General features: G+C 43.6%; 6 protein-coding genes and 2 pseudogenes across 20 annotated transcripts in view; 7 read left to right on the plus strand and 1 right to left on the minus strand.

Moving 5' to 3' along the window:
* Positions 1–26,232, minus strand: part of LOC6037489 (sodium/calcium exchanger 1) — a 270,881-nt gene that overhangs the window by 20,761 nt on the left and 223,888 nt on the right. For all 15 annotated transcript variants that reach the window (XM_038249777.1, XM_038249774.1, XM_038249775.1 and 12 more), the window contains 2 exons: positions 5,388–5,487; positions 5,205–5,321 (listed from right to left, as the gene is read on the minus strand). In XM_038249777.1, the coding sequence (XP_038105705.1) occupies positions 5,205–5,321; positions 5,388–5,487 (217 nt within the window). The remainder of the gene's footprint in view (positions 1–5,204; positions 5,322–5,387; positions 5,488–26,232) is intronic.
* Positions 5,715–7,361, plus strand: LOC6037490 (probable cytochrome P450 6a14). Its single transcript, XM_001847348.2, has 2 exons — positions 5,715–6,845; positions 6,899–7,361. The coding sequence occupies exons 1-2, from the start codon at positions 5,765–5,767 to the stop codon at positions 7,336–7,338; spliced, it is 1,521 nt and encodes a 506-aa protein (XP_001847400.2). The 5' UTR covers positions 5,715–5,764; the 3' UTR covers positions 7,339–7,361.
* On the plus strand, positions 8,097–9,669 carry LOC6037491 (annotated as a pseudogene).
* LOC6037492 (probable cytochrome P450 6a14) lies at positions 9,684–11,479 on the plus strand. Its single transcript, XM_001847350.2, has one exon. It carries the CDS (start codon positions 9,921–9,923, stop codon positions 11,394–11,396), a length of 1,476 nt encoding a protein of 491 aa, XP_001847402.2. The 5' UTR covers positions 9,684–9,920; the 3' UTR covers positions 11,397–11,479.
* Positions 11,737–13,401, plus strand: LOC6037493 (annotated as a pseudogene).
* Positions 13,497–16,412, plus strand: LOC6037494 (probable cytochrome P450 6a14). The gene is made up of 3 exons (XM_001847352.2): positions 13,497–14,667; positions 15,615–15,716; positions 15,773–16,412. The coding sequence occupies exons 1-3, from the start codon at positions 13,671–13,673 to the stop codon at positions 16,186–16,188; spliced, it is 1,515 nt and encodes a 504-aa protein (XP_001847404.2). The 5' UTR covers positions 13,497–13,670; the 3' UTR covers positions 16,189–16,412.
* On the plus strand, positions 17,143–18,844 carry LOC6037495 (probable cytochrome P450 6a14). The gene is made up of 2 exons (XM_001847353.2): positions 17,143–18,307; positions 18,361–18,844. The coding sequence occupies exons 1-2, from the start codon at positions 17,209–17,211 to the stop codon at positions 18,774–18,776; spliced, it is 1,515 nt and encodes a 504-aa protein (XP_001847405.2). The 5' UTR covers positions 17,143–17,208; the 3' UTR covers positions 18,777–18,844.
* LOC6037496 (probable cytochrome P450 6a14) lies at positions 20,177–21,889 on the plus strand. The gene is made up of 2 exons (XM_038249779.1): positions 20,177–21,470; positions 21,525–21,889. Exons 1-2 carry the CDS (start codon positions 20,372–20,374, stop codon positions 21,872–21,874), a joined length of 1,449 nt encoding a protein of 482 aa, XP_038105707.1. The 5' UTR covers positions 20,177–20,371; the 3' UTR covers positions 21,875–21,889.

Consider the following 26,232-nt stretch of genomic DNA (forward strand, 5'->3'; position numbering starts at 1 on the left):
TCAAAGGACCTTTTTACATGATGATTAAAAATGGCTCTGTGGGCCACAAAAAATGGGCCATTCTTTGGTCACCTCTGCTCTAAACTTACGAACGATGTCCCGCGAAGGGTGCACGTGTGCAAGGCACATCTTGCCAACATAAACCACGTGCACGTACATAATTTTTTGCACGCTCGCAAACTTGACACAAACCAAGGTGCATCAAGAGTAACGGCCACTTGACCGGTTTTATGCTGCAGAACGTTTTCGTTTTTTACCAGGGATCTCGACAGGCACCACTGTTTAGAATTTTGCTCAGGTGCTTAGCAGCACGTAAGCATAAAGCTGAGTATGTTCTCAGAGAAGATCACACACTTAACAGCATGTCGGTGAATAATGTTGTTTGTAATAAAAGTTAGTATAAGGAAAGAGCATTCTGAAAGGTTTTGCGTTACTAGAAATGGCTCATCATTTCATTTCTTCGGGACAAATTTTCCCAGCATGATTATTTTTACCGTACAAGAGATAATCACAAGCACACGATATCTAATAAAGTGGAACATTCGCCAAACGATAACACCATTGTAAGAAAGTATTCGACCCCCCTTGAGAACAAGGGTTCACACATCCCAACCACTAAAGCTGGAATTTAATTAAACTGAAGCTGGGACCATGTTCTGCGTGCTGCTGCGGGAGTGCGAATCTGCGATTCTGCCACTGACAGGTTGGGTTATCTTAATCAGAATAAAGAACGAGTACGAAAGTTATTGCTTCTCGAGAGTGAAATTTCCAAGACTCTCGTCAGCACTTTTCCGGTCTTGAGATAATAACTCGTCGAGGTGCAATTATGAGTTCCGGAGATAATTGTCTAATTTGATCTTTAATCTTGTTTGATGAGCATTCCATTTCTGGAAACGATTCAGCCAACTTGAAGGGCTTAGTCGTAGTCTTTGTACGATATGCATGAGGGGACAATTTACCATCCAGAAGCAAGGCTCAGCATGTCGTCCTCGGATAAATCAGCAAACGAGCACATTTTGCATGCATGAATTTTGCATGTGCAGCCCTCCCAAAAAGATTTATCCTGCCTTCGGAGTGATGAAGATGATGATGGTGATCAGCATCATCAGTAACAAGCACAAGGACAATCTGCACTAGCCAAAGTCAACACATGTTTGCACAGAGTCGGTGGTCGAAATGCAAAAAGGGAATCCTTTTAACTCGGATCAGATATCCTTTCGCCTTGACTTGGGCTGGGATTATTTATGTGTGGGACGCGCGGGAGTGACATTTATATCTTAAATTTGTCCCCCGAGAGAATGTTTTAGTGAAGATGTGTTAAATCTTGGTGCTAATATGTCTTATATATGAGCAACCCTCTACGAAATCGGCCGATTTCGACCATTTTTATTTTTTGTATTTTTTGATTTGACTCAAACTTTGTGGGGGCCTTCCCTATGACCTAATATGCTATTTTGTGTCATTGGTTCACCCATACAAGTCTCCATACAATTTTGGCAGCTGTCCATACAAAAATGGTATGTAAATATTCAAACAGCTGTAACTTTTGAGTGAATTTTCTGATCAATTTGGTGTCTTCGGCAAAGTTGTAGGTATTGTTGAGGACTATTGAGAAAAAAATAGGCACACGGAAAAAAATTGCAGATTTTTTTATCAACTTTTTTCACTAAAGCTAAATTTCTCAAAATATGTATTTTTTTGATTTTTGAGATTTTTTGATATGTTTTAGGCGCAACTTTTGAGCCATAGAGAAACATGGTCAAAAAATCTGCAGCCGAGTTATGAATTTTTGAAAAAAAAAACAGTGATTTTTGAATAAAATCGAAGTTTTATGCAAAAACAAGTTTGACATTATTTTTAATGCAAAATTGAATTTGCAATCGAAAAGTACCCTACAGATTTTTTGATAAAGGGCTCCGTTTTCAAGATATAGCCACCAAAAGTTTGATTTTAGCGAAATATTTGCAGTTTTTCAATTTTTAAAAATAGTGACCATGAGTGACTATTTCTAAAAATATTGTTTCTGAAAAGTTCAGAAAATTTGCTATAAAATTGTCTAAGAGACATTGAAGATTGGACCTTTGGTTGCTGAGATACAGCGGCTTAAAGAAAAAGAAACACGAAAATTGAAGTTTTCTAAGTCTCACCCAAACAGCCCACCATTTTCTAATGACGATATCTCAGCAATTAATGGTCCGATTTTCAATGTTAATACATAAAACATTCGTGAAATTTTCCGATCTTTTCGAAAAAAATATTATGAAAATTTTTAAATCAAGACTAGCATTTTAAATGGGCGTAATATTCAATGTTTGGTCCTTTTTAAATTGTTAGTCTTGATTTTAAAATTTTCAAAAAATTTTTTCGAAGAGATCGGAAAATTTCACGATTCATGTATTAACATTGAAAATCGGACCATTAATTGCTGAGATATCATCATTAGAAAATGGTGGGCTGTTTGGGTGCGACTTAGAAAACTTCAATTTTCGTGTTTCTTTTTCTTTAAGCCGCTGTATCTCAGCAACCAAAGGTCCAATCTTCAATGTCTCTTAGACAATTTTATAGCAAATTTTCTGAACTTTTCAAAAAAAATATTTTTAGAAATAGTCACTCATGGTCACTATTTTTAAAAATTGAAAACTGCAAATATTTCGCTAAAATCCAACTTTCGGTGGCTATATCTAGAGAACGGAGCCCTTTATCAAAAAATCTGTAAAGTACTTTTCGATTACAAATTCAATTTTGCATTAAAAAATAATGTCAAACTTGTTTTTGCATGAAACTTCGATTTTTTCCAAAAATCACTATTTTTTTCAAAAATTCATAACTCGGCGGCAGATTTTTTGACCATGTTTCTCTATGGCTCAAAAGTTGCGGATTTTGTCCCCTAAAACATATTAAAAATCTCGAAAATCAAAAATACGTATTTTGGGAAATTGAGTTTTAGTAAAAAAGTTGATAAAAAATCCTCAAATTTTTTTCGTGTACCTATTTTTCTCAAAAGTCCTCAACAATACCTACAACTTTGCCGAAGACACCAAATTGATAAAAAAATTCACTCAAAAGTTACAGCTGTTTGAATATTTACATACCATTTTTGTATGGACAGCTGCCAAAATTGTATGGAGACTTGTATGGGTGAACCAATGACACAAAATAGCATATTTGGGTATAGGGAAGGCCCCCACAAAGTTTGAGCCAAATAAAAAAATACAAATAAAATCCATTTTCGATTTTGGTAGAGAATTGCTCATATCGACGTCGTCGTGCTATCATGTCGCACCCGCCATTTTGACGTTCCGAGAAAAACGCGTTTTAATGTTTGACCTTGAATAAACAAAAACGAAAGCATGCAATGTAAACAAAAACAAACACGTTTTGTTTGGCTGACCATTCTGTGCATTGTCCCGAAGTTTGGTTGAAGTTGGTTGCTGGAGTCCCGAGTTATAATTACAAATGTTTACGGTAGTCTAGCTTTTACGTGCGTCAAACGCATCCTGACCTGAAATCCGTTTGGCCATTTGTCGCACTTACATCAATTTTCAGGGAGCGACAAGATAGCACGACAAGATTGAAACTACTTTCATATGAAAAGTGACAAAAATTTTCGGACACTTTTTGGTTTTTATTGAATATCTTAGGATTGAAATCGAATTTTGGGGATCTGTGAAGGTCAAAAGATGTAGAATTGTGAGCTACACAAAATGGCGTTCTTAACTCAATTTGGCCTAAAATGCACGTACGACAAGTTAGCACGACGGCGACGATATGTAGTTCATGCTTGGCAGATTTGTTACACACCGAAAGAAATAGCCTGTAGTCCGGTTATATTCAGCAGCAGATTTCAGAATAATGCAAACGTTCTAGTTTTTGTCCCTACAATTCGTCGCCATCGTGCTAACTTGTCGTACGTGCATTTTGGGCCAAATTGAGTTAAGAACGCCATTTTGTGCAGCTCACAATGCCTCATCTTTTGACCTTCAAAGATCCCCAAAATTCGATTTCAATCCTGAGATATTTAATGAAAACCAAAAAAGCTCCAAAAATTTTTGTCATTCTACATATAAAAGAAGTTTCAATCCTGTCGTGCTATATTGTCAAAAATGCAAGTGCGACAAAAGGCAAAGGGATTTCAGGTCAGGATGCGTTTGACGCACGTACACGTAGACTACCGTAAACATTTTTAATTATAACTCGGGACTCCAGCAACCAACTTCAACCAAACTTCGGGACAATGCACAGAATGGTCAGCCAAACAAAACGTGTTTGTTATTGTTTACAGTGCGTGCTTTCGTTTTTGTTTATTCAAGGTCAAACATTATAACGCGTTTTTTCTCAGAACGTCAAAATGGCGGGTGCGACATGATAGCACGACGACGTCGAATTACAGGCAAACAGACGAAATTTTTTGAACATTTTTATTAAAAATTTATCGATCACTTTTATTCTAGTTTTTATTGTGCGTATCACTCAAAGTGTGCGATAATTTGAGTGCATATAATTTAACGAAACTTCCAAACGCGTGTAATTGAGCAGTGGTGAATTCAAAATTGCCGTGGTGAGATTCTATCCATTCAAATTGACCGTCAAACTGCTGATTGATGGAATTCAATAGAGATTTTTATATGTTTGTATGTGTCCACCCCTTGGAAATTTCCCCGAAAAATCAAGGAGTAAACAATATTATTGCCAAAAATGCAGAAGAATACAGAAAAATCTTCATTTTATAGACTTGTACATTGTAAAATTTGTGTTATTTGTTCATTTTTCTTTTTAATAAAAAATAACAATTTCTGTTCAAGTTTTTCAACGAAAATTGGGAATGTGTCCCCACGCTTCTTCCTCCCCTGTAGCTTCAGAATTGAACTCAACCCACTTCACCGAATCATCTCTCTGCGATACAACTTTACGCAGTAGGCCTGGCTGCTTTAACGTCCGTGATGTTTCAAAGCATTCTAATGCAATGGGGCACAACAGATGTTAATAAATGACAAAATGAAAGCTAGGCTTTCTCCAGGATCCCTTCGAAAGATTGGCTGTGTTTGATCAGATTCGATTAAAAACTGATAATCTTATAATCAACAACACCAGTAACTTTTTTTTCGGTTATGTAAAAAATGAAGACGTTTGGTTGGCTTTAACTTTAGTAATTCAGCCTTGCGTCTCCACCAAGCTTGTAAAACGTTTTTTTTTGTTAAACTTACCCGTTGGTGGAATAAAGGCAAAGATAATTTTCCAGAAAAGGGTGAGGAAATGCATGATGTAGTCCGCGCAGCTCGGCGATGGCGGCTCTTCGCCCTCGTTATCGCCATCATCGTCTCCTGAAGTAGTTGAACAAATAGTTGTTGAGTTTATCTAGTTCCAAGTTTACCCAAAAAACTACATACCGGGACTGACGGTGAGCGCTTCTACGAACTGCTCCTTCCACGACGACGTACCGATCAGGATGGAAGCGTTCGCTCGCTGGACTAACTTATCTACGGTGTTCTGGAATGAGACAACAAAAAACCGAAGCCTGGAAGTTAGTATTGAAATCATCTAAGCTGATAGAGAGAGAGGTGTTAAACCGGTCACATGGTGCAGTTGATTGTTGAGTATTTATTAGAAATTTATTATAATGATATTTGTCTGGACAAATTGAAAGTAACAGTGACGCTGCAAAATTCAACGTAGATTGCACGTGTAATTCCAGGATAAATACGAGTTTCAGAGTATCAACTAAACGATAGTTTCCCGGAGTAAGCAGAGTTGATAGCATCTAACCATGGAGCTGGTTGTCTCAATCTTTGGCTTCTTCATCGGTCTATCGGTGGTCGTGTACTGTTACCTTCGCCGCCAGCAGAGTCATCTCCACCGAGCAGGTCTTCCAGTGGCCTCAAAACCACACCTAGTTTACGGCAACGTCAAAGGAATCGCCCAGACGGAACATGCCTGTAAGGTAGCTCAACGGTTGTATCAGGAGTTCAGGGAACGTGGACTTCCACTGGGTGGATTCATGAACTTTTTCATCCCGTCGGTCCTGGTGACGGATCCTGAGTTGGTCAAGTGCGTGCTGGTGCGGAACTTTGACGTCTTCCACGATCGTGGATTATTTGCAGACACCGAGTCCGATCCGATCAGTGGAAGTTTGTTCAGCTTGGATGGAACCCATTGGCGGGCTATGCGGCAGAAGTTGAGTCCGGCGTTCACCTCCGGCAAGATGAAGCACATGTTCGGACTGATGGTGGACGTGGCAGAGCAGATGAGACGGTTTATGGACACGAACTGCCATCGAGCTGATCGGCTGGAGATGAAGGATGCCCTGCAGCGCTACTCGATCGATGTGATCGGGAATGTGGCGTTCGGAGTCGAGTGCAACAGTATGGAAAATCCTGATTCGGAATTTCGTCGGATGGGAACGAAGGCTTTCCAGTTTGATACGGTCCAACGGCTCAAGTTCTTTTTTGGCGGGAGGTACAAGGCGTTGATGAAGGGTTTGGGTTTGAAAGTGTTCCCAGGTGATGTGTCTGGATTTTTCAGAAAGTTAACCGCCAGTACGGTTGAGTATAGGGAAAAGAGTGGTGTTCGAAGGAATGATTTCATTAATCTGATGCTGGAAATCAGAAATAAGAATGGTGAGGAAGGACTTACGATGGATGAGCTGAGCGCACAGTGTTTCATATTTTTCACCGCTGGATTCGAGACTTCATCTGCTACAATGAACTTTTGCTTGTACGAGCTGGCCCTTAATCCGGTTATCCAGAACAGGTTGAGGCATGAGATCGAACAAGTTATTGGGAAGGACAATGATGGCTTCACATATGAGAAGATGCTCTCGATGGACTATCTGGACAGAGTCGTTAAAGGTAATACCTAACACATCCATCCTAACAACCGAATAATACGATTGCCATTTCAGAAACTCTCCGAAAGTACCCACCTGCGGAAAGTCTATTCCGCATATCAGCAGCACCGTTCGCCGTTCCGGATACCAAATACGTCATCCCAGCCAACACTTTCATTCAGATTCCTGTTTACGCACTGCATCATGATCCACATCATTATCCGCACCCTGATCGCTTCGATCCGGATCGATTCCTGGAGGAAACAGTGCAGAAGCGCCATCCGTATAGTTATTTACCATTCGGAGAAGGACCTCGGAACTGCGTCGGGATGCGATTCGGACTCATGCAGGTCAAGGTTGGGCTGGTGATGCTGCTTAGACACTTTAGCTTTGCGCCTAACGCCCAGACTCCACTTAAAATAGAATTCGACCCGGAGTTCGTGATATTGGCCCCCACCAAGGGTATGTACTTTGACATCGAGCCAGTCTCAAGAAATAAATTGGTTCAAGCATAGTCTGTCTACGAGATAAGTTCTTCGAATCTCCCAATCAAACCATCCACATTAACGACCCCCGGGTCTTTTGTGGTCTCTATTGCAAGTTTCTGCTCGAACCTAGGAGTCCGAAGGCTTGAATGGAGAGAGCACCCAAACCTCTTTCTACTCCAAGGAACCTTCCACCCCAGTGTTTGAACTGACGACCTTCGGATTTCGAGTCCAACCGTCGCCTGCGATTCCACCGGAGTAGGCTTGGTTTGGTGTGCTGTTTGTACTTATGGCATGGAGACGACTCCTACACCTGGAACGACTTAACGGCCTAACAACCAAGGCCGGGACCGACCCAGAATCATCCGCTTACAAAGCGGACAGCGTAACCATTCGGCCACGCACTGCAAATCTCCCATAGTCTCTCTATTACTCTCTGCGCAAATTCAAGCTCATTTGACCCAATATGCTGTTCACAACTGTAGAACCCGTCACAAACCAACTTATATCTTAGATTAAATGGATTCTACATTTAAAATTGCAACCAAAATTATTTTGTTATCTAAGTAAAGCATACAGTAAAATAAATTCAACTCGTTATCTGGCCCACCGTCACGAAACCACACAGCGTGGCTTAGCTGTGGTCAAAACTCTAAATTGATGCGTCATCATTGAGTTGATGGGCCAACCCGCGCAGAGCAAAACAAATTTAGCGAGAGAACGCAAATACTTAAGCTGCCAGCCAACCTCGAATTTCTCAATCAATCTCGCATCGTCCGTGAACCGCGATGGGTCTGTTGAGTGTAGTTCTGTTAGCTTTAGCAGGTGCGGCCGCCATTCTGTTTGCCTTCCTCAAACGGCAGCAGCACTTTGGAGAAGTTGTGGAATTCCAGCGGCACGCAACCCACAACTACTTGCGGGAAATGTCGCCGGTATGGCCAGTACGGAACATATGGCGATTACGCTGCAACGGCTGTACCGTGAGTTCAAGCAGCGGGGACTGACGTTCGGGGATTCAACAGCTTCTTTGCGCCCACGGTTCTGTTGGTTGATCCCGAATTGGTCAAACACGTGATGGTGAAGGACTTTGGTGTATTTCACGATCGTGGATTGTACGTCGATCCGGAGGGGGATCCGCTAAGTGGAAACTTGTTCAACCTTGAGGGACACCAGTGGAAGGTGATGCGACAAAAGCTATCTCCGACGTTCACTTCCGGCAAGATGAAACTCATGTTCGATACAGTGGCGTCGGTAGCTAAAGAACTGAACCAATTTGTCGACGATAACTGCCATCGAGAAGACCTGGAGCTGCGAGAAGTGCTGCAGCGTTTCACAGTGGACGTGATCGGGAACGTCGCGTTTGGTATCGATTGTAACACGATGAAAAATCCGGATTCAGAGTTCCGAAAGATGGGCAACAAAGCGTTCGCTTTGACAACGACATCCGTGATCAAAAGTTTCATCGGAATTCAGTTCAGAAGTTTGGCAAAGTTTATGAAGATGAAGATAACCGAAGACGATGTGGAAGAGTTTTTCTTGGAACTGACCCGCAGTACGGTACAGATGCGTGAACAAAACGGATCACAGCGTAACGACTTCATGAAGCTACTGCTGGAGATCCGCGATCAGGAACGTTCTCGGACGCGCCGAACTCGGCAGGCGAGGGTCTAACAATGCGGGAGTTGGCTGCGCAGTGTTTCGTGTTCTTTTTGGCAGGGTTCGAGACTTCGTCGAGTACCATGACCTTCTGCTTGTACGAGCTTGCACTAAATCCAGACGTACAATACCGTTTACGTAAGGAGATCAAGGAGGCCTTGAAGGAAGGAGGCGGAAATCTCACTTACGAAGCGCTCATGAAAATGGACTACTTGGATCGCGTTGTTAGCGGTACGCCGTATTTATGTTCTAGCGCAGAGTCAAACTTTAATACCCCTCTTTCTTGTAGAAACTCTTCGGAAACATCCCCCACTGGACAATACGTTCCGAACGAATGAAGTGGATTACGTAATACCTGGTACAAATTACACCATTCCAGCTGGTACGTTCGTCCAGATTCCGATCTACGCCATCCAACGGGATCCGGATAACTTCCCCGAACCGGACAAGTTCGACCCAGACCGATTCCTCCCGGAAGCCGTGAAAAGTCGTCACCCGTACGCGTACATACCCTTCGGCGAGGGTCCACGTATCTGCATCGGGATGCGTTTCGGGCTGATGCAGGCCAAGCTTGGTCTGGCAACCCTGCTAGCGAACTTCCATTTCAGCAAATCCTCGCGAACATCTGTTCCGCTCGTATACGATCCACCGTCCATCACGCTCGGACCAAAAGGTGGAATGTATTTGCGAATCGAGCGCGTTTAATAAAGAATTATCGGTTTTAAACGAGGACTAACACCGCGAAATTTTTGTTTATATGATAAGACCTGTTGGTAGACACAAAAGAAACGTACAAAGTCCAAGATAGAATCTTGCGCCGCGTCGATAAGCACCCAGCGGGCAGAGAATACGTTCGACGTGTTTGGTGATAATTAACCGCAACTTGGGCGATAAGCAAATCCGAAATCTGCCATTGTTGGAGGTCGATTCATTCGGGTGTTGACACGGTCCGCACAATGTTTGCTACTCTGCCAGCGGTAGCGCTACTGGTGGTAGCTTTATTCGGGTTGTACATTCGACGGATTCTGCACCTGAGAAGGGCGCACTGGTTGAGCCGGAGGATCCCGTTCGTAGGATGGCCGCACATCTTGTTTGGAAATGTTCGTGGCATTTGGAGTGTGGAGCATTCCAGTACGATGCAGCAACAGATCTACCAGGAGTTGAAGGAGCGTAGGTTAGCAGCCGGTGGTTTCAACGTGTTCTTCTCGCCATCGATCATGGCGGTGGATCCGGAACTGATCAAGCAGATACTAGTCACCGATGCTAACGTGTTCGATGATCGCGGTTTGTACAGGGATAAGCTGTGCGATCCGCTGAACTATACGCTGTTCGGAAGCACCGGGGAGGTTTGGCAAGGTTTACATGAGAACGCTATGCGGCTTTTGACGGCGGAATCGGTGAAGGGAATGTTTGGACTGGTGGCTGGAGTTGCCGATGAGCTACGGTTGCAGATTTTGAAAACGATCGATCGTCAACGGCTGGATATTCACGATTTGGCCGTGCGGTACTCGACTCATGTGATTGGGACTAGCGTGTTTGGAATTCGGTGCCGAACGATTCAGGTGGGATGTACGGAATTTCGTGAAATGGGTAGACGAGCTAACGAGTTTACCCGGTTGGTGCTGTTCAAGCAGTGGCTCGGAGTTTCGTTTCCTAGATTTGCTAGGATACTGGGGTTGAAAATGATAGATTCCCCCGTAGAAGAGTTTTTCATCGGATTATGCACAGCGACGGTCCTTCACCGGGAGAGCTATGGCGTAGAGAAGGACGACTTCCTGCAGAGCTATATACACTTGCGCAGAGATAAACGGCTATCCATGGAAGAGTTGACCGCTCAGTGCTATAGCTTTGTCAAAAACGGACTAGAAACATGCTCTTCGGTGATGACCTTCTGTTTGTATGAACTGGCCAGTGCTCCTGCAATCCAGGATCGTTTACGTAACGAGATCAACCATTCGCTGGAAGATACCGACGGCCAGTTGACGTACGAAGTGATCAACTCGATGACCTATCTCGACCAGGTTATAAACGAAACCCTTCGGAAGTACCCTCCGGTTGACTATCTGATGCGTCGATCCAAGACTACCTACAACCACATTCCAGACGGAACGCTGTTCATAGTTCCAACGTACGCGCTGCACCACGATCCTGACCACTATCCCGAGCCGGAAAAGTTTGATCCAGAGCGATTTGCACCGAGCGCGGTCCGCAAAAGACATCCCTACAGTTTTCTACCGTTTGGAGCGGGTCCGCGGAACTGCATTGGGGTACGATTTGGAACGATGCTGGTCAAGACGGGGATTGTGACAATGGTGCGCAGTTTTAGATTCACGCGACGAGGTGGAGACGACGGGTTACGGTTTAAACCGAGCTCGTTAGTACTGAGTCCGGCTGAGGGTAGCATGGGCTGTGTGGACGTTAAGCGAATTTAGTTTGGTGGTGGTTGTGATTTAGCTGTAGGATAGTTCAATTAAAATGGTGGAAGACTAGAATAAATTTAGCTGAATACGTACAATTGAACAAATATGTTATTTGAAGTGTGAAGAATTGATGACATACCTAAATTGTGTTCATAGACCATTAGACGAAATGTTTCCAATCTTTTATGCCAACATAATAGCTTGCATATCGAAGGTCTTGTTGTCTGAGAGTATCTTATCTCTCTAATTCGTTATCTCAGACCGTCGCTCCCAAAACGCAATTCATTCTCTGCTCGCAAATACTGGCTTCAGTGTGAATCTACGGTTAGGTGTGAGCGAACGTGACTTCGAAATGGCTGTTTTGAGTCTAACGTTGACGGCATTCGTTCTGGTAGCTTCACTAATTTATTTCTATCTCAAGCGCAAACATCGCTTCTGGTCTGATCGTGGGATCCCCTGCGCCCCCGATCCACACCTCTTCTATGGTCATGTAAAAGGAGCCATCAGTGTTGCCCATGGTTCGTACATCAACCAGAAACTGTACAACTCGCTTAAACAGCGCAACCTCTCCTTCGGTGGGTACAGTTTCTTCACGATTCCATCGATCATGGTAGTAGACCCGGAAATGGTCAAGACCGTCATGGTGAGGGATTTCAACGTGTTCCACGATCGAGGCATCTATAATGATCCAAAATCGGATCCACTGTCCGGCCACTTGTTTCTACTGGAGGGTGCACCGTGGCGAGCTCTGAGGCAAAAGCTGACCCCAACGTTCACTTCCGGCAGGATGAAGTCCATGTTTGGAACGATTCTAGAAGTGGCTGAGGAGTTCCGAAAATTCATGGTAGAGAATCATGACCGTGGTACACGTGAGCTGGAGATGAAGGATGTGCTGGCGAGGTTCACCACGGATGTGATCGGGACGTGTGCGTTCGGTTTAGAGTGCAATACACTCGAGAATCCAGACTCGGACTTTTTGAAGTATGGTAGCAAAGTGTTTGAGCAAACACCGTTTCAGCTAGCCAAATTTATACTGGCGTCAATGTTCAAGGAGCAGGCGAAAAGCTTGGCGTGAAACTGACCGATGTTGGTGTGGAAAGCTTCTTTATGGGAATAACTCGAGAAACGGTTGAATTCCGAGAGAAGAACAACGTCCAGCGGAATGATTTCATGAACCTGCTGCTTCAGATCAAAAACAAAGGTCGGCTGACGGACCAGCCGGACGAACCCGGAACGATGGAAAAGGTAGAACCAGGTCTGACGATTGAAGAGCTAGCCGCGCAATGTTTTGTTTTCTTCGTTGCCGGATTTGAGACGTCGTCTACGACGATGAACTTTTGTCTGTACGAGCTTGCCATGAATCCGGATATCCAAGAACGGTTGAGGAATGATATCGAAAAGGCAATCGCGGCTAATGATGGAAAATTAACTTATGAAATTGTTATGGGAATGCAGTACTTGGACAACGTGGTAAACGGTAAGAAATTTATTGCAAAGTCAAATGAATATTGCTAATACATCCAACTGTTACAGAAACTCTCCGCAAATATCCTCCAGTTGAAAGTCTCAACCGAATTCCTCTGACTGATTACACGATACCCGGAACCGATCACGTCATCCCTAGCCAAACGATGTTCCTGATTCCGGTGTATGCGCTGCATCACGACCCGGAAATCTACCCGGATCCGGAACGTTTCGATCCGGATCGGTTCCTGCCGGAAGTGGTCGCTACTCGCCACGCTTACAGTTACCTTCCATTTGGGGAAGGCCCTCGAATTTGTATCGGGCTGCGCTTCGGAGTTATGCAAACCAAGATTGGCCTGATTACACTGCTGCGAAGTTTCCGATTCAAGCCAACAGCGGCAACACCAAATCCGTTGGTTTTTGATCCGAAGTCGTTTGTGCTATCTCCGATAGGCGGTAATCACCTTAGGGTTGATAAGATTTGAGTGTTTATTTCTGTGCAGTTGATAAGATAAAGATAAAGAGAAGATAAAGACATGTGATTGATATGGCAAATGATTTTTTTTTACATTTTAAGGTGACAAAGCAATAAAAAAAACTTATTGATTTCAAAATTGCCAAACATACGTTATTATTGCAGTGTTGATCTCTGTCATTGACATAACCAAGCTTGACCTTGGTAATGAAATTTGAGCATCAATTGAGATACAAATCAACACTCACGAAGCGTAACTTGGTGCGCGAGAGACGAGTTTCTCTCAACAACTCTCCACCGGCTCTACAGTCTGCCGGCTGACAGTCGTTGTTCGCCCGTTGTCCAGAATGGACGGACTGCAGAGTATCTTTTTGGCGATCTTCGTCACACTGTTTCTCGGACTCGCTACCTCTGCATGGCTCTTCCTGGACAGACGACGCAATTACTGGAAGACACGAAACTTTCCATGCAGTAGCAATCCGGTGCTGTTCTTTGGAGATTACAAAGATACTAACAAAACTGAGCACATGTCCAAAACCAATCAGCGGTTGTACCAGGACTTCAAAGCTCGGCAATTGCCCGTTGGCGGGTCCATTCTGTTTGTGATCCAGTCAGCGATCGTGATCGATCCTGAGCTAATCAAAGCGATTCTGGTGAAGGATTTTTCCACATTTCACGACCGTGGAGTCTACAACAATCCTGAAGTTGATCCCCTATCAGGACATCTGTTTGCGCTAGAAGGTCAACCATGGCGTCAGCTAAGGATGAAACTGTCGCCAACGTTTACTTCGGGCAAGATGAAGATGATGTTTGAGACTATTCTGGGCGTGGCGGATGAGCTGCGCAGTTACCTGGGTGAGAAGGTCGGTTCGGAAGGTTCCGCTGAAGTGATGATGAAGGATTTGCTAGTTGGATTCACCACGGATGTCATTGGGAGTTGTGCCTTCGGACTTGAGTGCAATAGTTTACGCAGTGAAAAGTGTCTAGTTCGAGAGATTGCCTTGCAAGTGTTTCAGCAGAGTAAGCTGCAGGTTTTAAAAATGATGTTCATGATGATTTTCAAGGGGATTGCTACGACATTCAAGATGCGGTCACTTCCGGCAGCTGTTGAAAAGTTCTTCATTGAATTGGTTCACGACACGGTTCGGCAGCGTGAGAAGAACAACGTTCAGCGGAATGACTTTATGAACTTGTTGATCCAGCTAAAGAACAGTGAAGATCCAGACGCGCGGATAACCATGGACGAAATGGCTGCGCAATCTTTTGTCTTTTTTCTGGCAGGATCTGAAACATCTTCGACGGCAATGGTCAATTGTATGTATGAGTTAGCCATGAACCAGGACATAGGGGAGAGTGGGGAGACTTGATCCCCTTTTTTTGTATCGCACATAACTCTGTCAGTTTCTCACAAAACTATGATCTTTTTGCATGAATTGAAAGCTTAAACATTCAACTATGTTTGGCTGATAATGGTACTTCATCAGATAAACTCTTCGAATTATGCCAAGCGTTTTAAAAAAATATTTTAAACCGGCCTTTTCAAAATGTTGGGGGTAATTTGATCCCCCTTTCAACATTTTGAAGAAATCTTAAGCAAAATGTTTCTTATTCATTTAAACTTTTAATTTTCTATAAGTTACACAATTTTAAATTAAACCTGTACGTTTGTGTTCAAAATATAACAAGTTTAGCATGTAAAATATTTAAAAACTTAAAATTGTCTTTTTTAGACCAAAATTTAGCATGTTTACAAAAGCTGGTAATTTTTGTTTACAAAACTTTTGAAAAACGGTTCAAACTGCAGTAAGTTATGTACAACTATACTAAAGGAAACTATGTACGAAACCCCAGCCCAATTATTTAATCTTGAGGCTGATTCCAGTGACTGTAAAAATGCAGGGATCAAGTCTCCCTAAACGCACTTTTTCAAACAATTGATTGTAAAAATAGAATGACGATAAATTTAACGTCAAATGCGTAAGGGTTTTGGAGTTTATATGTTTATCAAACAATTCATGCATAAAAAATATTTTTTTGAATAATTTTTGAGTGTTTTCTATACTTATCAAAATAAAGAAAAAAGATCTCTTGGAAGTTTTTTGCAGCACTTCTTAGAAAAATGTGCGTAACTCAATCTAAACATTTTTTAATTTTTTTCTTTGTTTTCTACAATGAGTTTTAGTCAATTTCGCACAACTTTCTAGAACAAAGCTAATTGTTTTACCCACATGCTAACGAGATACAGGCTTGGGATCAAGTCTCCCCGGGGATCAAGTCTCCCCACTCTCCCCTACAGGACAAGCTGCGGAACGAGATTACACGGGTTTGTGGTAAAGGAAAGCTTACCTACGAGGCGGTTAACTCCGTGGAGTATCTTAACATGGTCATTGACGGTAAGATCTGTAATGCATCGTCAGAATCAATTCTAGGGTCCTTTCAAATTCTTCAGAAACTCTTCGCAAGCACCCATCGGTGGACTTTCTGATGAGGACGTCCAACAGCGATTTCCCCGTTCCCAACAGCGACCTCACGATCCCCAAGGGCACCTTCCTGATAGTCCCAACCTACGCGCTGCAGCACGATCCCGACCACTACCCGGATCCGGACCGGTTCGATCCGGAGCGTTTCAACGAAACCAACCGCGCAAGCCGCCACCCGTTCGTGTATCTGCCCTTTGGGGAAGGTCCGCGGAATTGTATCGGCATGCGGTTCGGATTGATGCAGATCCGGGTTGGGCTGATTACGATGCTGCGCGAGTTCCGGGTGCTACCAGGCGTGAATACCCCCGTACCGTTGGAACTGGATGTGACGTCGAATATGCCCATGCCAAAAGGAGGTGTTCCGCTGCTGGTGGAACGGATTTAGATTTTCATGAAGTTTTGAAAACACCAAATTATAAAATGAAAAAAAAAAAAAAAACGCTGAAAATTGGATAATTTTGAGGTTTTATTGTTGTCATAATGTTACTAAAGTTTCATTGAAAAATCCCATATTTTTTTCGTTTGTTCCTACTACTGTCCATTCCTTTTTGTTCCTTTGAAAAATGTTCAAACCCCGAGCTGAAACGTCGGGCATTTTCAAACAACTAATCGTATGAAGTTTGTTAACTTAATTGAAAAATATATTGTTTTTCATTGCATATTTTTTTACAATGCTTTTAATAAACATTGCTGGTGCCAAAAAGTTTGAAAAAACATGTAAACTTCTGCGTGAATTTCGGGAGTTTCCGGGAATGTGTTTTCCTCGTTACGTGAAAACGGACGGAGAATATATTTCAAAGATAAATAACAATCGATTTACAAACAAATTGTATGTTGATGCAAACAGTAATCTAAATTGCTTCCTTCTTTATCTTCTGGTTGAGTGATAGTATGAATTCCTTCACAAATTAATGATGGATGCTTCTGCAAGAGTTTATAATTTACTGGATAATTATCCATTGCAATTGATTGATGCCTGTCATTAATCACTAACAATATTATATAGATTAAGCGTCTGGTGTTCGTTTCTTTTAATTAGCTTATATTGGGTGCAGTGATATAAACAAAAACTAGAGTTGACTCAAAGCAAAATCCACATGCTTTTTTATGATCTGATCGGTATAAATAGTGACCAAATTTAGTTGATGACGCAGTGTACGCCTCGTCGAAGAAATAACGCTCACTAATAAGCTACACGCTCTCATTTCAAATATAACAAACTCCAAGAGATCTGGAGATCATGCCGCAAACCTGTTCGTTTATGAATCAGCGTAATGAAAGCAAAAGGCTAAGTCTCTCTCAGAGAATTATCCCAAGAGAGAATCGCCTCCCAGTTGAAGCTCTGTCCACTGTTCTCCAGCAGTTCACTGCTGACCGGGACCGAGAGCGCAAGCAACTTTTAGCGATGGGATTGTTAAACACCATTCTGTACTTGGTTGTTCCAGTGTTTGCGCTTTTCTATCTATTTCTACGCCGGAAGTACTCGTACTGGGCCGATCGAAATGTTCCCCACGAGCCCGGACAGTTCCCAATGGGATCACTCAAGGGCATGGGTTCCAAGTATCATTTGATTCAAATTACGGACCGTATCTACAGCAAGTTCAAGGGGACGGGTTCGATGGCCGGGTTCTACGTTACGCTTTCTCCTACGGTCCTGGTTACTGACCTGGAGCTGGTAAAGCAGATTTTGGTGAAGGACTTCAACAGTTTCCGTGATCGTGGAATGTACTACAACGAGAAGGAGGATCCGCTGTCGGCGCATTTGTTCTCTATTGAGGGGGAGAAGTGGCGGTACATGAGAAACAAGCTGAGTCCGACTTTTACCTCTGGGAAGATCAAGTACATGTTTCTGACGATGCAGGAGATTGGAGATGAATTTGTGCAGAGCTTCGATAAGTACGCGGAAGCGCAAGAACCGGTTGATATGAAGGCGCTGGCACAGAGATTCACCTGTGACGTCATTGGATCGTGCGCTTTTGGGCTGAATTGTAACTCCTTGAAGAATGAAGGCTCGGAACTGTTAGCCATGGGCGATAAGGTGTTCAAACTTAACCAGTGGCAAATGCTGAAGGCTTTCTTTGTGATGAGTTATCGCGATCTGTCGCTTAAGTTGGGTCTTCGACAACTTCCTGTAGAGGTTACGGATTACTTTATGAACGTCATCCAGGGAACTGTCGACCATCGGGAGAAGAACAATGTGGTGCGACCGGACTTTTTACAGCTTTTGATGCAGCTAAAGAACAAGGGAACAATTGAAGACCACGCCGAAGATTCGGCAGATAAGATCACAATGGATCAAGCTGCGGCGCAAGCTTTTTTGTTTTTCTTTGCCGGATTCGAGACTTCGTCAACGGCGTTATCATTTGCAATTTTTGAGCTTGCCAACAATCCGGATATTCAGGAGAAGGCACGTGCCGAAGTACAACGTGTGCTAGCAGTTCATGGTGGTCATTTGACCTATGAAGCCATCAAGGACATGACCTATCTGGAGCAAGTTGTTAACGGTAAGATTTAGGATGATTTCCTGAAGATCTTGACTGATCCCGCTTCTTTGTAGAATCTCTTCGGATGTATCCTCCGGTTGGCAACATCATCCGTATCGCTAACCAACCCTATCAGCTAACGTCTCCAAATGTGGTAATCGAGAAGGGCACCATGGTGATGATACCGGCGTACTCGATCCAACGTGATCCGGACATCTACCCCAACCCGTCTCAATTCGATCCGGATCGATTCACGCCGGAAGCGATTCAGGCTCGCCACACGCACACCTTTTTGCCGTTCGGGGATGGCCCGCGGAACTGCATCGGGATGCGATTCGCCCTGTTGGAGGTCAAGTTCGGAATTGCACAGCTCCTCAGCCGGCTGTCGTTTACGCTCAACAGCCGCGTGAGGCTTCCGCTGGAACTGGAAACCAAATCGTCCATGATGGAGATTAAGGGTGGATTGTGGTTGGACGTAAAGAAGATTTGATCGCATTTGGACAGAACTTTTAAAAAAATTCTAGTTGTGCATTAAATATAACTACTAACAAAACCCTTTGGCAGTCGCATACGTGTACTTTGTACACACTTTGTACCACAGGTTTATTGTCCACGAAATAATCTAACTTTTGACCTATGGGAGTATGGGTGTTGGAGAAATTGGGGTTTAAAAAAAACATTTTTAGCAGTAATTTGCAAAAGCTACGAGAAAAAGCCAAACCATTCTCAGATGTTTATAGCTCATTTTAAAGTTCTTTAACACTGGAACGCCCAACGCATGTCCAACTTACACCGACGCCCAAGTCTCCCAAAAAAGGTGGAACGGCAACTTCAACTCGCTGGTTCTCGGGCATAACTCAACCAATCGGGACGATTCTTGTTTCCAGTGATTTGTAAGAATGTCTAGATGATCCTAAAATTTTGCAGAACTTGATTTGAAGAAATCTGTAATTTCTGCGACCGAAAACATCGTTCCACCTTTTTTAAAACGAAAGCCTCCGCGGAATTTTTGGCGATTTTTTTTTACACGCGAAAAAAAAAGTTGGAACGATGTTTTTGATCGCAAAAATTACATTTTTGATCAAATTAAGTTCTGCAAAGTTCTAGAATCATCTAGACATCTTAACAAATCACTGGAAAGAAGAATCATTTTGATTGGTTGAGTTATGCTCGAGAACCATTGAGTTGAAGTTACCGTTCCAACTTTTTTGGAGCCTTGGGCGTTGGAATGTTAAAAAGCCTCTCGAATGCACTTAAGAGAATTAGAATTGCTCAAGTTTTACGCAAATGCGAGCAATTTCATGATTTTTCATTATTTTTGGATCTCAAACTTCAATGCCCGTTTTACCCCACTTCCCTTTGTCGAAGAGGGCTTATATTTGGCATATGTTCATCTCATATATAGACAAACAAACGCTGAAAGTTTCATCCAAATCGGGGCACCTCGATACGACCTGTGTCACACTGGTGAAAATCTCGCTCTTAATAAACATTATAACTGTGCATTATTACTTCAACCTCAACGTATTACTGTTCTAATAAAGAATGACACATTTTATCTGACGATCTATAAAAAGAAAAATTGAATGCAATCAGCCTTCATGTGGTTCATTTTCGAAATTCAACATTTGGCGACCACGAAATAGGGGAACTATACCCTTTTTCAGCCTATTTCTATTATCGGCCTATCAGCACTTTGATCATGAATTACAGCTTTCATAAAGTCTTTTTGACTGTTCCAAAGTAATAAATAGTTCAAATAAATGTGAGCAAGCAACTCTTCATTGTTGATACATCTGAAAATGTTTATTTTCTAGCGGAAAACGGCAAAAGTGATGGGAATTGGTCGAACGGCTTAGTGTGATTAAAATGGGTATAATTCCCCTAATGAACTGTATTTTTGTTATCTTAAAGACAAACGGCCCCAAAAAGGTCAACGATATGAACTGCAAAATTTAAGCCAATTTATCAAATCGCCTTTTTTGGCTGCTGGCTCAAAGCAGGCGCAACTTTATCACTTCTTTCGTCCGATATAAAGCTCAGTTCATCGCCTGCTGTGGTCACGACCACATCGATTTGGGCGCGATGAGTCTTCTAAGCACGGTTCTATACCTGGTACTCCCAGCCATAGGCCTGCTGTATGCCTATCTGCGTCGCAAGTACGCCTACTGGAACGATCGCAATGTGCCCAACGATCCCGGTCAGTTCCCGATGGGGACGTTTGCCGGTACGGGGACCAAGTATCACTTCACCCAGACGATGGATAGTGTCTACCGTCAGTTTAAGCGGGTTAGTCCCGTGGCCGGAATGTACATGACCGTGAGTCCGGTGCTGCTGCTGATCGATCTGGAGCTGGTGAAGCAAGTTTTGGTGAAGGATTTCAACTTTTTCCGCGATCGTGGAATTTACTACAACGAGCAGGATGACCCGCTGTCGGCGCATTTGTTCTCGATCGAGGGGGACAAGTGGAAGTTTCTGAGGAACAAGTTGAGTCCAACGTTCACCTCCGGCAAGATCAAATACATGTTTTTGACGGTTCGAGAGATTGGTGATCAGTTTTTGCAGGGTTTCGATAAGTACGTGGACAGTAAAAGTCCGGTGGATTTAAAGGCGTTGGCGAAGAGATTCACCTGTGACGTGATCGGATCGTGTGCGTTCGGATTGAATTGCAACTCGTTGAAAAATGAAGGTTCGGAACTGCTGACGATCGGGGATAAGGTGTTCAACGCGGGGCCGTTGCAGTTTTTCAAGATAATTTTCATGACAAGCTGCACTGCAATTTCCAGAAAGTTAGGATTGAAGGTAGTCCCTAAAGATGTGACGGAATACTTCATGAACGTCGTTCGTGGAACCGTCGATCATCGGGAGAAGAATAACGTGATGCGATCGGATTTTCTGCAGCTGTTGATGCAGTTGAAGAACAAGGGCACGGTTGAGGATCACGAGGAAGAGTCGCAGGACAAAATTTCAATGGATGAGGTTGCCGCACAGGCGTTCTTGTTCTTTTTCGCTGGATTTGAGACATCTTCAACGGCATTGTCGTTTGCACTGTTTGAGTTAGCTAACAACCAAGGAATACAGGAGAAGACCCGTGCCGAAGTGAAACGCGTGTTGGCAGCTCACGGCGGTCAAATAACCTACGAAGCACTGAAAGATATGTCCTATCTGGAGCAGGTCGTCAACGGTGAGTAATTAATATTGATGCTGCATCCGAATGCTAATGAATTATTTCTCGTAGAAACTCTCCGACTTCATCCTCCGGTGGGCAACTTGTTCCGTGTGGCCAACCAGCCGTACCGTTTATCAAAAACCGATCTTACCATCGAAAAGGGCACATTGCTGATGATTCCTGTGACCTCGATCCACCAGGACCCGGAGATTTACCCAAACCCGTGGCAGTTTGATCCGAATCGGTTCACACCGGAAGCGATCCAGGCCCGCCACACGCATGCCTTCCTGCCGTTCGGGGTCGGTCCCCGGAACTGCATCGGAATGCGGTTCGCCCTGCTGGAGGTCAAGTTTGGAATCGCTGCGCTGCTGAGCAAGCTTCACCCTTCAAATGTACGCATTGTCCTTAGTATGCTATGACGGCTAGGAGAAAATTACGACGCCCCATGTCAGACGGTGAACACGTGGCAGAGCATCTACTCGAGTTTTGGCTCAGAAACATTCTTTAAAGCACTAAAATTATAATTATTGATGTTCCTGGAAGAATTTCAACTATTCTAAATAAAGTAAAATGATGATTTTGTGTTAATAATGCAATCGATGCCTCTCCACGTGTTCACCGTCTCATATGGGGCGTCGTGGTTTCCACCTAGCTGTCATAGCATACTAAGGAAATGTGATGCTTTTGAAGGATGAATCGTTGGTTTCATTGTTATCCGAGCATTCGTTGGTGAAGGTTGTCTGAATCAACATGACTCGTCGCGTCCCGGCGCAAAACGCCGGCAATATTGCCCTACCTGCGGCTCAAGCAGGCAAAAAGGTGGGAATTTCCAAAAGGAAGGTTGAGGCCTCAACTGATGGCCAAAAACCGGGAATTTCCAAAAGGAAGGTGCTTTTGGAAGTGACATCGAACAGCAAAAGACGAAAAAGAGCGACGGTACTGTACCGATGGATGAGGAGGAGGAGAACTCTTCATCGCACGAGGAGCAGCTTTTGAAGAACAACAAGTTCGCTGGACTGCCTGACGAGGACCAGGTAGCGGAAGCAAAGGAGAATGAAGTGAAACAGCGAAAGGAGAAACTGCCTCCTTTTTGTGCGGCAATCAGCAGCAACGATCGACTTTCGAGCGGGGCTGGTTGAACTCATCAAGTCTGGGAAAGTCCAAGGCAACATTCGTCTGTGTCAGGACGGATTTAAGGTGCTGGTGCAATCCAGGCAGCACTATCAACTGGTCAAGGATTACTTGACCGAAAACGAGGCGGAGTACTTTACCCATGATGTCGTCATGGATAAGCCGTACAAAATCGTCGTCAGAGGTCTGTACGACATGCCAGTGGAGGAATTAGCTGCCGAGCTAAAAGTTTTGAAACTGGATGTGTTGGCCGTGCACAAAATGAGCCGACGCAACAAAGACATCAAGTACCGTGACCAGCTCTACCTGCTGCATTTGGCTAAGGGATCGACGACGCTTCCTGAGCTGAAGGCAATCGAGCGGTTTTCAACATTATCGTGTCGTGGGAGCGATACCGACCAGTGCATCGTGACGTCACACAATGCTTCAACTGCCTGGGCTTCGGGCACGGAGGTAAGAACTGCCACCTAAAGCGTCGTTGCGCCAAATGTGGTACCGATGCGCACATCACATCCCAGTGCATCCAAGATTCGCTGGTGAAGTGCCTCAACTGCAACGGTGAGCACTCGTCAACCGACCGAAAGTGCCCCAAGAGAGCTGAGTTCGTGAAAATTCGGCAGCAAGCATCGACGAAGAATCAGCCTCAGCGTCGTAGAACTCCTCCAGCCCTGGTGGAGCAAAATTTTCCACCTCTTCAACCGCGACGCCAGGTCCCGAACTTGGCACCGTTGCCGTTGGATCCCAGGAAGAGAGCTGAGATGAATCATCCACGGCCGGGTTCCAGCCAGGAGCCGAGACCGCCACCACCGGGCTTCAGCCAGGAGCCAAGACCAACCCAAGAACCAGCAGTTGAGGAAAATGGTAATGATCTTTACACCTCAACCGAACTCCTCAATATTTTCAAACAGATGTCCGCTGCACTGCGTGGATGCAAAACCAAGACCCAGCAGATTGAAGTGCTGACCTCGTTCGTCATCCAGTATGGATCGTAGGTCCCTCAAGCTGCTGAATTGGAACGCTTGCTCCATTAGGAGGAAGAACTTAGAGCTGGTGGATTTTCTTCGCGAGAAGGAGATCGACGTAGCTGCCATCACGGAAACTCATCTGAAGCCCGGTGAAAAAGTTTATCTGCAAAACTACAAGATCGCGACGCAGCTCGACAGGACCACCTCTGGAGGAGGAGGTGTGCTTGTCGCTGTTCATCGTGATCTCAAGCCACGCCGGCTGCCACACTTCAAGCTGGACATCATCGAGGCCGTTGGGGTGGAAATTCCCACTTCGGTTGGCCCAGTACTCTTCATTGCTGCATACTGCCCACGTCAGGTGAATGCCAGAGATGGTTCAGCAGCAAAACTGAAGAGCGATATCCAGAAGCTGACACGGCGGAGCGCAAAGTACATCATCGCTGGTGACCTCAACGCGAAGCATGAAGTTTGGGGCAACAGCAGGAGGAATCGGAACGGAGTGATTCTGCACAACGATCTGCAAAACGGATACTACAACGTTGTGAGTCCGGATCGTCCAACGAGGGTGGCTCGGTCTGGGAATCACTCAATCATCGACTTCTTCATTACCAATATGGCTGAGAACGTGGCTCATCCTGAGGTGTTTGAAGAGTTGAGTTCTGATCACTATCCGGTGGTTGTGGAGGTTGGAGCTTCCGTTACTCCGCAGCGGCAACCAACCCGGAAAGATTACCACAACGTTGACTGGCAGCAGTTTCAGCAAGTGGTAGACAGCAACATCGACTATGATCAACACCCGGAAACTTCTGCCGATATTGATCGTTCGCTGGAGGTGATCCAGCAGGCTATCAACCAAGCAGAGGCTGCCAACGTTCGGGAGGTTCCTGTTAATTTTAAGGTAACTGATATTGACGTAGATACTAAACACTTGATTAGACTTAGGAATGTTTATAGGAGACAATATCAACGGACTGGGGACTATGACAAAAGATTTCAGTGAACAATTTGAACAAAATCATACAAGACCGACTTGACAATATCAGAAATCAAGAATTTTCAAAACATGTAAGCCAGCTTGGGAATTATTCAAAACCATTTTGGAAACTTTCAAAAGTTCTTAAAAACAAACCAAAGCCTATTCCTCCTCTTATTGTTGAGGATTCTCCTTTGATTACATCCGAGGAAAAGGCAAATGCACTTGGGCTTCATTTTGTTAGTTCACATAATCTTGGCGCTTCCATGACCAGCCGTAAAGAAACATCAGTTGCCAATAGTATTTCAACAATCAATGACTCTACCTTTGAATTTCCTGCAGATTCCCATGTTTCTGGTGAGGAAGTCAAAGTTGCAGTTAAACAAATGAAAATATGAAAGCTCCAGGCTTTGATAACATTTTAATCTAGTGTTGAAAAAACAGAGTGATCAGTTCTTTCAACATCTAGCCAATATTTTCAATAAATGTTTGCAACTTGGTTACTTCCCCACCAATTGGAAGCTGGGCAAAGTCATACCAATTTTGAAGCCTCAAAAGATCCAACATCGCCAACAAGTTATCGTCCCATTAGTCTTTTGAGTAGTCTGTCCAAACTCTTTGAGAAGGTCATCTATTCAAGGCTTTTGGATTTTACCAACGATAATAATATAATTTTGAATGAGCAGTTTGGCTTCCGAAAGGGCATAATACTGCTCATCAGCTTACGAGAGTAACTAAAATCATCAAGCAGAACAAGCTTGAGTCTAAATCAACTGCTATGGCTTTGTTGGATGTTGAGAAGGCTTTTGACAATGTTTGGCATGATGGTTTGATACATAAACTGTATTTATACGGTTTTCCAATGTATCTTATCAAAATTATCCAGCACTATCTTTCGGAGAGATCGTTCAGGGTTTTTCTGAATGGGATTGCTTCTGGATTATTCAACATTGATGCTGGGGTTCCCCAAGGAAGTATTCTTGGCCCACTTCTGTACAATATTTTTACATCTGATTTGCCTACTCTTCCTGGTAATGGTGTGTTGTCACTTTTGCTGATGACACTGCCGTTATTTATAAGGGTAAAATAACCAGATATTTAGTTGGCCGTCTTCAGAAGGGTCTTGACGTTCTTTCCGAATACTTTGGCGACTGGAAAATTCGCATAAATGCAGCCAAAACTCAAACCATCATTTTTCCACTTTCCAAATCGGCCAGATTTGTCCCAAAGGATGATGTTTTGATTAAAATGAATGATGTTTCGATACCCTGGTCAAAGGAAGTTGTCTATTTAGGTCTCATACTTGACTCGAAACTATTGTTTCGGCAGCATGTAGATAAAATATTGAACAAGTGCAGCATTCTCATCAGGTGTTTGTATCCTTTAATTAACAGAAAATCAAAGCTATCTTTGAAAAATAAGCTAGCAGTTTACAAACAAATAATTTACCCCGTTATTGAGTATGCAGTACCTGTTTGGGAGTGTTGCGCTAGAACTCATAAATTGAAGCTCCAGCGTGTCCAAAACAAGGTACTCAAAATGGTTTTGAATGTTCCTGGCTGGACAAGATCAAGTGAGGTTCATGAATTAGCAGAAGTAAAAATGTTGGATCAGAAAATTCAAGAAAAATGTTTGAAATTCAGGGAAAAATGTGCTATATCTGAATACCCCTTGATTCAAGGATTGGTTTAGTTTATGGTAAGATTAA

This window comes from Culex quinquefasciatus, chromosome 1 (assembly GCF_015732765.1).
Source record: "Culex quinquefasciatus strain JHB chromosome 1, VPISU_Cqui_1.0_pri_paternal, whole genome shotgun sequence".
Taxonomy (NCBI): domain Eukaryota; kingdom Metazoa; phylum Arthropoda; class Insecta; order Diptera; family Culicidae; genus Culex; species Culex quinquefasciatus.